The sequence below is a fragment of the Eschrichtius robustus genome, chromosome 1 (assembly GCF_028021215.1).
Source record: "Eschrichtius robustus isolate mEscRob2 chromosome 1, mEscRob2.pri, whole genome shotgun sequence".
Taxonomy (NCBI): domain Eukaryota; kingdom Metazoa; phylum Chordata; class Mammalia; order Artiodactyla; family Eschrichtiidae; genus Eschrichtius; species Eschrichtius robustus.
Genome location: NC_090824.1, coordinates 74,320,602 through 74,331,975, shown reverse-complemented (window position 1 = coordinate 74,331,975; position 11,374 = coordinate 74,320,602). Strand labels below are relative to the sequence as shown.

The 11,374-nt window shown below is 49.0% G+C and overlaps 1 protein-coding gene and 2 long non-coding RNA genes across 4 annotated transcripts; all 3 read right to left on the bottom strand.

Moving 5' to 3' along the window:
• Positions 1 to 1,854: 1,854 nt before the first annotated feature.
• On the bottom strand, positions 1,855 to 5,999 carry LOC137767037 (uncharacterized). The gene is made up of 2 exons (XR_011074475.1): positions 4,297 to 5,999; positions 1,855 to 3,406 (listed from the first exon to the last, which is right to left on the bottom strand). It is a non-coding gene; the product is annotated as an uncharacterized lncRNA (long non-coding RNA).
• Positions 6,000 to 6,070: 71 nt separating this feature from the next.
• Positions 6,071 to 7,832, bottom strand: PPP1R3E (protein phosphatase 1 regulatory subunit 3E). 2 transcript variants are annotated; one of them, XM_068534801.1, is made up of 2 exons: positions 6,911 to 7,832; positions 6,071 to 6,605 (listed from the first exon to the last, which is right to left on the bottom strand). In XM_068534801.1, exons 1-2 carry the CDS (start codon positions 7,325 to 7,327, stop codon positions 6,180 to 6,182), a joined length of 843 nt encoding a protein of 280 aa, XP_068390902.1. In that variant the 5' UTR covers positions 7,328 to 7,832; the 3' UTR covers positions 6,071 to 6,179. The 2 variants fall into 2 exon arrangements, with proteins under 2 accessions (XP_068390902.1, XP_068390907.1); XM_068534806.1 differs by having other exon boundaries at positions 6,071 to 6,602.
• Positions 7,833 to 8,743: 911 nt separating this feature from the next.
• LOC137767033 (uncharacterized) lies at positions 8,744 to 11,281 on the bottom strand. The gene is made up of 3 exons (XR_011074473.1): positions 11,108 to 11,281; positions 10,855 to 10,941; positions 8,744 to 9,232 (listed from the first exon to the last, which is right to left on the bottom strand). It is a non-coding gene; the product is annotated as an uncharacterized lncRNA (long non-coding RNA).
• Positions 11,282 to 11,374: the final 93 nt, after the last annotated feature.

Below are 11,374 nucleotides of genomic sequence, written 5' to 3'. Positions count from 1 at the left end.
AGAATGTAACCATATTTGGAGATAAGGTCTATGCAGAGGTAATTAAATTAAAATGAGGTCTTTAGGGTGAGTCCTAATTCAGTATAACTGCTGTCCTTATAATAAGAGGAAATTTGGAGGCAGACATGCAGGTAGGACCGTGTGAAGATATAGGGAGAAGATGGCTACCCACAAGCCAAGAGAGAGGAACCTCAGAGTGAAATCAACCCTGCCAACACCTGGATCTCAGGTTTCTAGCCTCAAAACCGTGAGAGAATTTCCACTGTTTAAGCCACCTGGTCTAAGTATTTTGTTATGGCAGCTCTAACAAACTTAATACATACAGCTTCCAGGAATACTCCCGATCAAAAATTCAGTTTATGATATTCATTATTGCAAATTTGAAAATGCTCCAAAATCTTACACCACATATACTAAAGACATTTGGTAGTGTTTTTCCAAGTTTGACCAAAGATCCCCCCAGATTATGTGACATGATTACTTACAAGGTGTAAAGGTGAAATTTTTTTTAATTCTCAAGAATTTTGTTTAAAGTGATCATGGAGATGGAATTCTCTCTTTACGGAAAAATGATATATAATCATCATATAAAAAGACTATCAAAGAGCATGCGGCCAAAAACAAAATCGTGGGGAAAACTATTTAGGTTTGCCACATAGGTAATTTCAAACATTTGTCATTTTTCTTGATTTTGTGATATTTCTCAGCTTTTTTAAAGTTTTAATTTTTAAAATATCTTTTCTCGTTCTGAACTATTTATTTTACCTTAAGAAGGCCCCAAAAGTTGTGTGCTTCAGACAACCGAAAACTTGGCTCTATCCCTGGGACTAACGAAACAGATGTGGTGAGTTTCTGCCCCAGTTAGGGAAACCCAGCTCCAGTGTTCTGCGCTCTGTCCTAAAAAACAAACGTGAGGGCTGACCAGTCACAACTGCAAGTATTGAGGATTTGGGATAGCAAAAGCTGCAATGAAGGAGTTTGCAGAAGAGAGATTTCAGACAAACCTACCACCAAACTAAGATGTGAGAAGTCTGGAAAGACATTAGAGTGTCATTAGGTCACAAAGAGTGACCCTAGGCAGTAAGCCATGGAGGGAACCCCTGGAAAGCCCCCACTTACCTCTCCTTGGGGATCTGCTCCTCACGCTGACTCTGCCCTTCAGCATATCCGGTTTCAATTACAATGCGTGTACTACAGAGTGGGTGCTCTGCAGTGACATCACAACTTGGCCGTTATGATGTAAGGATGAGGCCTCTGATTATTCTCGGCTAGGGCTTCCTTATAAGGAACGGTCTCATTACTTGGTGGATAATTGGACTCTTTTATCATTCAGGTGATGTGGGAGTCAATACTGTGTTAGAACTTGATCTTTTTCAAATAGACAGAGGTCCGTGCTTTTCCTCTCCATCATATTTCTTGTCCTTTGTTTTTAGGATTGCCCTTGATAGACAAAAGGGGCTTTGCTTTTCCCTCCAGTGCCAAAGGAGCAGAATGTAATCTAGATGGCCCCCTTAAGAAAAGCACCCCACCAAAGGGGAAACACGGGGCCTTCACCTGAGCTGTTCCCTTTAACTGCAACAGCAGCTGCTGCTGGGTGCAAGGGAGCTATGAGCCGGGCCTGGTAACTTTCCCTACCATTACCCAAAAGGGTGGTGTGATACTATAGGGGTGTCTCATACCAGGGCCACCCAACTCCTCCATATCTCCTTCCCATCCAACTTTCGCATAGCCAGAGGACTCCAGCAGACAGGGAATAGGACTTTCAAGAAATGAGATGGCCAAGAAATGCAGGGTGCCTCCGGGTCTCTTGCCACCCTCAGCCCCAAACCAACAATACTTCTCAGTAGCTTATACTTTCTTTTCATATTTCAACTTTATTTCAAATACGAGGTCTTTTATCCAGAAGGGAGAGCAGTTGCATGAGGAGGCTGAAGTGAGGCACAATACGAGTGGGTCTGGGGCCCAGTGTACAGAGCTGCACTGTGAAGAGGGGAGGCTCGGGAAGGGTCTGATGAGGTCGGTGGTTTGAGGGGGATTCACATAGCAAACTTTCATTTCCTCTCCAGGTTAGCTATTCAATGGGTAGATTATTCAGTTGTTGTTGTTTTGTTGTTGTTGTTTGTTTTAGCAACTTCACTGGCCTTCAGCGATATCACTGAAAGAAGTGCCAAGGCTGGGGACATACCAGTCCCTTTTGTTTCTCTTTCTGCCTGGACGGGGAAGGGAATGGAAACTAGAAGCAGAAAATGAAAATTTCTGACGTGTCCCTTGTCATGAAAAATCGTGGGTCTGACCCTGTGGAGAGAGGCCTGTTTCATAGCCTGGGAATGGGAGGTGGTCAGGAGGCCTGGGTTTAAGTCCCATCTGGAGTTGCACTAACAAATTCTCTGACCCTGCTGGGGTCCCTTCTCATCTCTGGACCTGTGTCCTCATCTCTAGAGGAGTCTGGACCCAGTGATCTCTAAAGACAAGCCTTTTCAGGTCTCTGGATTCTACGACCTGCGGATTGCAAGGATCCAGAGGGGCTCCAGAGAAACACAGGAGTTAGAAGCAAGGGAATGTGGGATTAGATTGGCAAGTTGAGTTAGGGCTTATTGTGAAGAGAAATGATATATTCATAAAAGCTATATTCATAAAAGAAAACAAAGGAACAGTCAGAATACTTAGGAAGACATCTGAGGTCTGGATGAGAGGAAAGGGCAAGAGTGTTCCTGCTGTGTTGCTTCAAGGACCCGAGCCCCTGACCATGGTAATAAGGGTTTCTCTTATGGCCCTTCCCAGTCCATGGCTAGCAGGTTATACCCTAAATTGCCCCCATTCGTACAGTCATCAGGCTTTAGAGGAAAGTCCCCACCACAACGCCTAACACATGACAAATCTCTGAAGTTTTTGCCAAATTCCTAGTGTTTCCCATGTCAGATTAGACTAGCAGCTTACCCCCAGGCCCTGGGGCAGCTCTGTATGGGAAGAACCAGAAGACTCATGTCTTGGCTCTGTAAAGCTGAGAATAGGGGCATAGGTGAGCCATGGTACTTCTTAGCGGAAAAAGCTCAGGAACAATGAACTCTTCTTGGTTCCCTGCCCCCAACCATTTGCATTTATCTGCTTAGTAATACTCAGGTTCCCGGAGAGGGCCCAAGCACAGACCATCCAGCAATTGTCCTAGTCAGGGACCCTTCTAGTGGAAACTTTAGGGAATTGGCCTGCTCAAGGTTAGTTGGGGTAGTAGGAAGGGGCACAGCATACCAACAAGTGTGGAGGACTGGCTAGGGCCAGGAGAGAATCCCAATGTATGGCAAGGCTGGAGTTCAGATGGGTTCCCAAGTTCTCCAGCAGGCGCAGGCGCAGTGGTTCCTTGCTGATCCTGCAGAGCCGGGACACTGGCACAGGAGGCAGCAGCAAGCTCCTGGAAATAGCAGATGAAGCTTGGGACCCTTGGTGCTTTGCCTTCTCCAAGCCAGTTGGGGAGGCTGGGAGGATGGGAAGGCAGAGCACAATTAGAAACTGTGGTCTTTTCCTAATAAGAGATGGTATGTGCCAAGGTTTTTGTTTGTTTGTTTGTTTGTTTTTAATGGCAAGGTTTTAATTTTGTTTTTAAAGGATAATATTATGACATCATGGTTATGCACTGAGGCTCTGGAGATTTCCTGGGTTCACAATCCTAGCTCTGCCATTTACTAGCTGTGTGATCTTGCACAAATTACTGAGCTTTTCTGAATTCTCTCTAAAACAGGAATAACATTACTCAACTCATAGGGTTGTTTTGCGGATTATAAAGCATGCAAGACACCAGATTTTAGTGGCTACGTAAGTAAATGCGAGCTCTTGCGACTGCTAATACACGTAACAGTAATGCATACACATTACGCAAGAGATTATCACACACTGAGCTTTGACCCAGTCTCCCGCTCCATTATCCTCCCTTGGGCTCTTCACTGGTGACTAAAAAGTGTATCGCTTGGTGGCTTTCAGTACATTTTCTCTCATCACTCTGCTGGAACTTTGACCTGAGGGTGATCCACAAGATGCATGAAATTCTTTGTTTTTTCCACCAGGTAAAGATGATGCTTAAATGGACATTTGTTTGAGGAATGACCCAGGGTTTCTCTCTTTCAGCCATTTTTCTTCAAAGGATTAAAGATTTGGAGAGGAGGCGCATGGTAAGAAGCCCCATACTCTATTCTGAATGCATACATGGGCACGTGTGCGTGTACCCTCTCTCACTAAGAGATAAAAGGGGAATCCAGAAAATTTTGAGAAATCAGTTAACAGAAACAGGTGTGGGGAGCTGGTTACCTGGGAGCTCCTTGTTCATCTGCGGCATCAGGAACTGCTTCTTTTCCCTCTTCTCCCTTCTAGAAGACTGTCAAAAAGGAGCCTGAGGGAGGAAGGTGGATCAACCATGGTCTTGGAGAAAAGGAAGTAGGCTCTCCACTCCTTCTGGAGGGAGAAGGAATAGCAGAGATCAACAAGGATGAAGAGGGAGGCAGATGGAAATAGAGAAAGTGAAGGTAAATACCGTATATGCTAAAAGAAAAATGAAAGTGATGAGAAGGGGACAAGGAAAGAGAAAAGCAAAGAGCTTACACATAGGGTGAGAGGAGAGGAAAAACAAACAACCAGCTGAGGTTAACCAGGAGAGACATAAGGCATAAATGTGAATGGGTAGAAGAGCCCAGCTTCCCCATTTCCCTTGCTCAAGGTATGGAGCAGACTGCCATCTTCTGGTACCATTTAATTTTCAAGGTGCTCTGATTCTTGATTTGAAATGTTTTCCGTTTCTTATACCTATAATCCTTTATACTCAAGAAAGTCCCCAACATTGTTTCCTTTCATTTTGGGGGCTCCCAAGCATCATTTTCCCCTAGAGAGGCACCTCCCCAAAGCTGTCTCAGAGCACCCAGGCTGGAAGTCTGTTGGGGCAAGAGCAAAAGCAAGGGGCAGAGGATGAGCTGTGGTTTGAAAGAGGCCCTGGAATACCCTGCGGCTGCAGGCTGATTGCTGCAGACTGGATGCTTCCTGGGCTCTGGAACACGTGTCAAAAACTGGAGAACCGTTCTCAGGCCCAACCACACGCTTGGGGTGCTGTGTGTTCTGAACTGTAAGCCCTTCAACTGTAGGCTGGAGAATGTGGCTTCTAATCCACACTCTGCCCCTCACAGATCATAAAATGTCAGAGCAAGAAGGGGCCTAAGAGATCACCTAATCCAAATGCAGTTTCTCAAGGAGGAAAATCTGGCCCAGAGAGGTGAAGTAACTTGCCCAAAGTTATCCAGCTAGTCAGTGACTTCCTTTTCTTCTGTGGCAGAAGGAATCCTGTGATTCACCTGACTCTTGACAAATACAGTCCATAAAGTGCTTAGAGGTCATTAGAAGGCACCCAGAAAGGTAAGGCTGGCATTTTTCTGGAAGCCCCTGAGTGCACCAACCCCTTAGGCACCACATTATTTGGCTACAAGGACAAGCCTGGAGTTGGTTTTGCTTTCATTTTCATCCCCAGGGCTGCCTGGAGGCTGGAGGAAGGAGCTCTGATGCTACCTGCCATCACTCCCCAGCCAGTCAGTGAAGACTGAAGCTAGGGGCTGGCAGGGGTGACAAGGGAATCCTGTCATAATGTCAGGGGCTGGGGAGCAACGGCCAAGTTCCTGGGACTTAAGCAAAGCAATTATGGCTGAGTTAAAGCTAGGATGGGTAGGGCTGGGGAACCTGCGGTGGCTAAGGCCAGTAAGAAGAGGGAATGAGCCAGCAATCTAAATGATTTCAACTGTGGTGGGCTCCTAGTTCACACAAAATACGTCCTCAGTCCCAAAGAGTTACCCTCAACCTTTGACTGCCTAGGCCGGACGGGCCTACTCACTTTCTCCCAGTGCCCACTCACGGAAGAGAACGTCACTATCGTCCTTTTGCTTCTTTTCTAATCTTTCAGCACCCTTTCCGTCTCCCTCCTTCTATGACTTGGGTTCCTCCACTCACATCCACCCCAACCTCCCCGACTTTCGTTGATTCTACCCACACCCCACACCCCTTTGGTTTCCCCCATCCTCCTCGCCCTCCCGGGCTTTACTCCCTAGGGCAGCTCCCCGCCAATCTCGGTTTCTCCCATTCCTCCCCACCAAATCTTCGGGCTCCCCCAGCCCCCCGGTGCCTTTGATTTTTTTCCGCCGTCGGCCGCAGGCGTCTCAGATGAAGTGGATCCAGCCCTGGAGCTCCGGGGCTCCACCACTGCCCGGGTGCTCGGGCCCACGGAGAGCATAATCACGGCCGCCGTTGTTGTCCCAGAACTCGTGGCCGATAACGCGGTAGCGCAAAGCGAAAAGCAGGGCGCCACCAATGGGTGGCGCCGGCAGGCGGAAGGCGAATCGGTCGGCGCGCGGCGGGGACGGGGCCGGACCGGCGTAGGCGGCGGGCTCCTCGCGTTGGGTCCGCCAGCCGTCAGCGCTCCAGCGCACGCTCACGCGCTTCTCGTAGGCCAGGTCCAGCACGCGCGCGCTCCCGGCCACGCCCAGCGGGCCCGCCTCAGCGCGTTCCAGGCAGATTCGCTGCGTCCGCAAGCGGGCCGCGAAGCCAGGCTCGCTGGCCGGCTCCAGGGCAGCGCGCGCCTCCTGCTGGGAAAGGAGGAAAGGGGAGGAGGGAGCTCAGGAGAGGGGAGGGGAGGGGAGAGAGAGGGGCGGGATCAGGGCGAGGCACGGGACCAATCGGAAGGCCGACCTCGGCGTCCGGGCAGTCAGAGGGGAGCCCAGCTGGGAGAGTGGCCTAGAGCTACCTGCCAATGGGGACCCCAAAAGGGATGAGCGAGAGCAAACCCAGGGTTGGGTGTGGAGATGGGTGCTCCTAGATAAATCCACTCCCATAAACCCGCCGAGGCCAAGGTGGGGAGGTCCCGGGGAAGGGGCGTACCTCTGCCGCCTACCTGGAGACCTCGGGCGCGGGTCTGGCACGGTGCGAAGTGGCGAAGGGCGTCCCTCTGCAGCTGGACCTGCACGTGGCGGGGTACCCGGGGTAGCTCTCCCGGGCGGAAGCGGCGCACCGCGGCCAGCTCCAGCCCAAGCGCGTCGGCGAAACGCACTCTCTTACGGGTGTCGGGGCTGCGGCTGTGGGGCACCCGGGTACCGCTGCCTCCGGCGGGCGCAGAGCGAGCCCTGCGCCCCCGACTCGGAGCGGGAGCTCGGGATCGGGCCCCGAGGCGCGTCCCGCCTTCGCCTGGCTCCTCCTCCGGCTCCTCCTCGAGGCTGGGCCGCTGGCTGCGGTAGTAGGCGCGCTCTGTCAGCGCGGCGATGAAGCTCAGGTTGCGGGGGATGTCGGTGCGGGGGGGCCGCTCGCGAGACATGGCACCCCCCGCCCCGGCGGAGCCCTCCCGCAGCGCCGCCGCGCTGCCTTCCTTTCCTGTCTCCCACCCGCCTGGTGTCGGCGCAGAAGCTTCAGGCGCCCTTCGCAGTTGCGTACTCTCCTTGCTGTCACCTCCAGAATCCTCCACCTCAGCTCCCAGGGTATTTGACCATCACCTCCTGCGTCTCTCTGCTCTGAGCGTGCGCTCAGCGGCGCTCACTCTCCGGTCCCGCGGCCCTCGCCCACAGCCCTCTGACAGGTGGCTCCCCATCCATCAGGAGGTGGGCACTCCAGCCTACAGGTCCTGAGTGAGACCACTCTGCCTTTTTTCTTTTTTTTTAACGGCCTCAGCCTTTGGGCACGGGAAGAGTTAACGCAGGGAGCAGAGAGTAACCTTTCCTTTTCTTTTCGGGGAAGTTTCAAAAGGCCCAGCCTGTAACTTTCTCTTCAGGGCTCAACGTCTTCTTTCCCAAACCCTAGGCTCCAGGTTTGGGAGGATGATGGTGGGCGAAAACATGGGAAGGTCACGAAAGCTAGTTAGAGTCTCAAACAGAAGCTGAGATGTGGCACTCAAAAGGGTGGGTGGCCCATTTGAAAGAGTTCTGAGCTGAGAGTTGTGGAAAGACATATTTTCTGGTCTCACCTCTGGTGCTATTTAGCTGCGTGACCTTGAGCAAGGCACAACTTCTCTGGACCTCAGTTTTCTCATCTGTAAAAAAGTGGATTAGAGTTCTGATCTCTAACCTGACTGTACGCTCTTTGACGGCAGAGGCTGTGTCTGATTCATGGTCAGTTTCAGCACATAGGAGGCCCTCAAATTATTGAATGAATCATCACATATCTCTCTTGGAGCTGGGGCCACGGGGTTCTAGTTCCAGTGGGAGCTCCAAGAAGGGCACAGAGCTGCTTTTTACTCTTTCATTTTTTTCTGTATTAGTGGGGAAAAAAATGTGAAGTTTTGTTTAGTTTTTTTCTAACTTCCCTCCTGATCTTATGTAGCACTTACAGTGTGCTAAGTACAGTTGTTTTACAAATACTAACTCATATAATACAGCCATCATAGGACTAGGGAGTATTATGCCTATTTTATGGATGAGAAGATTGAGGGAGAGACAGGATAGGACTCTTGCCCAGGGTCACATAAATTAATATTTGGGGAGCTGGAATTAGAAGTCAGCAGTCCCACTCTAGAGTCTACTCTTTTATCCACTTGGTTATAAGTGGATTAAAACATTTCATAGTAATAGTTAATATTCTCAGAGCATTAAAACGGGGAAACTTAGAGTGGAAATGGAATCTCTAAATTTAAAGCAACAGGAGAGTTTAACCATAAAATCACAAGTGACTAAGTTGGAAATAAATAGTGAGACATATGCTATCTTATTATTATACAATTTATTCCTGCTTGCATTTTAATTCCAGTACTAACCATAGCAATACTGTTTAGCCAGGACTCATTTTTAAAGTGATATTTTTATTTTCTTATTTTACACATACGTATATAATCCATGGACACATTCTTTTCATGTTTTAGGGTATAAAATAATGCTACAGTAATTTGTGTTACAGTCAAGCAGTTAAAAACTGTCTTCCTTGCTCTGCTAAAATATGTTATTGACAGAATAGGTAAGGTTCCACGTCAGCCTAAATGGCTCGAGGTTTTCTGGGAAAAGCTCTGTTGCCTTGTCTACAGTTTGAGCTGCCATTCCTTGGCTCTGTAGTGTTGACCTGAGAAGATCCTTGAGGTACACAGCTTTGGACCTGGTGTAATTTGTGTTGGTCCAGCAGTCTTTGTTTCTTAAACAGCCACTGCAGTGATCTTCAAACATCTGACTGGGCCTACTCAATAACTGGCCAGAGGCGTCGAGTGATTTCTTCAGTCAACATTTACTGAGGGTCTATTAGGCTATGAGGACATAAAAGTGAATAAAATTCAGTGCCTGCTCTCACCGAGCTTATAAATAAATGGGTGGGCAGACAGAAATCTATTCGGATCCTGTGACAAAAGTGTTTTTATTTCAAGTAAACGTCTTAGAAGAAATCAGGACTGCAAATGAAGGACTAGGCTAGATTATTCTATAAAAAAGAAGGCAAACTTGGGACTTCCCTGGTGGTCCAGTGCTAAAGAATCCGCCATCCAATGCAGGGGACGTGGGTTCGATCCCTGGTTGGGGAACTAAGATCCCACCTGCCGCGGGGCAACTAAGCCCGCGCGCCATAACTACTGAGCTCGCGCACCTCAATGAAAGAGCCCGCGTGCCGCAAACTACAGAGCCCACATGCCCCGGAGGCCGCGCACCACTAGAGAGAGAAAAAACCCGCACGCCACAACTAGAGAGAAAAAACCCGCACGCCACAACTAGAGAGAGAAAACCCGCACGCCACAACTAGAGAGAAGCCCGTGCACCGCAATGAAGAGCCCACACCACAAGGAAAGATCCTGCATGCCTCAACTAAGACCAGACGCAGCCAAAAAAATAAATAAATAAAATTACATTAAAAAAAAAAAGAAGAAGAAGAAGAAGGCAATCTTGCTGGTGGCAGCTGGAATGATCAGCCCAAGGACAAAGGAGAAATGAGGATGGTTGAACGGATACAGTCATAAAGGAGTGGAATAGGTGGTATGTTCAGAATATTGGGGAGAACTGAGTTTGGGTTTGCAAATGGTGTGGATTCAGTTTGGCCTTGTAAATGGCATGATAACAACATTGATTACCTGAAGCAAAAAGGGACCTTGAAACAATACAGTGTTAAAGTTAAGACAAACTTTCAAATCAGAATTAGGTTGAGGCCCATCTTCTCAGTATGTGGCTTTGGGCAAATTATGCGTAACCTCTCCAAGCCTCACTTTCCTCATGCATAGAATGAGGATAACACAACATAAGGACTGGTGTGAAGATAAAATATCAAGTGTGTAAAGAAAGCACTTAGTACCTACTAAGTCTTCAAAATGTGTTAGTCATCACCATCTTTACAGAAAAGACCTTTCTTGTCTAGTTACCATAGAGGCAGATGGGAACACCAAGGCTTGGCCTGGAGGTAGAAGCAAAGGCAACCAGCAGGGAAGGAGAATTGGGTTACCACTTTCGGCCTTTGGTTGGAGAGCCCTCCAAATGGAGCTGAAGGAAGTGCCAGCTGCAAGAGCTGACACAGAGCCCACCAGGGCCCCAATCAGAATGCCTGAGGGTGCCCTCGTGTGGATCAGCTGTGGTCAGATGGCTTCACACCCTGTGTAAACATACTGTCTTGTATAAATAATAGACATTCATGTATGTGCATATATATATGTAATCTGAAAGGATAAACATCAACCTTGACGTTGGCAACCTCCAGGAAGGGAGGTGGAATTGTGGGAAGGGCAGAGGGAGGGGGATTGAGGACTTGTATTTTTTTTCTCTACACTTCCATATTATTTGACTTTTTCATAATGAGAATAAGTTCATGTGTTGGCTAGAAAGAACTAAAAAGGAAACCAATCTAATTACAAAAAAAAAAAAAAAAAAAAAAAAGAAGGTAAAGAAAAGTTACCTGCAGAAACTGCTTGCGATCCAAGTCCTGACTCCCTGATGCTTGGCTAAAGCCCCAGCTCACGTAGAGACCACTGGGTTAAAGGTCCTGGAGAAAAGAGGAAGTGAAGTGTTTGGTGTCTGTGTCACGCCTGCCAGTCCCACAGCATGAGGCACCTGGCAGGCAGTTCCCACCGGAATGGGAACTGCTCCTCTTTTCTGGGCACCCACTCCAGGGCTGGAAAAGTTCAACAAGTGCATGGAACATCAGAGACCTTCTGGAAATGCTGAATTTGCTCCAAGGTTTCCTGAGCCTTAGCCTGCTTCTCTGGGTAGCCTCCAGGGTCAGGAGCCCCGTCCGGCTCTCCATGCCCTCCTGGCCCTGCTCTTCCTGGCCTCCAGCGGCCCTCTCTCTTCCTGAGTTGTGGCCCTTCCCAAGCCTGCGTCCCAGCCCCGCCCCTCTCTCTGGACGCATCTCTGGGCCCCATCATCACCCGGCGCCGGGCCCTCCCTCCCGCCCCCCCCTTTCTCCTCCCTCCTTC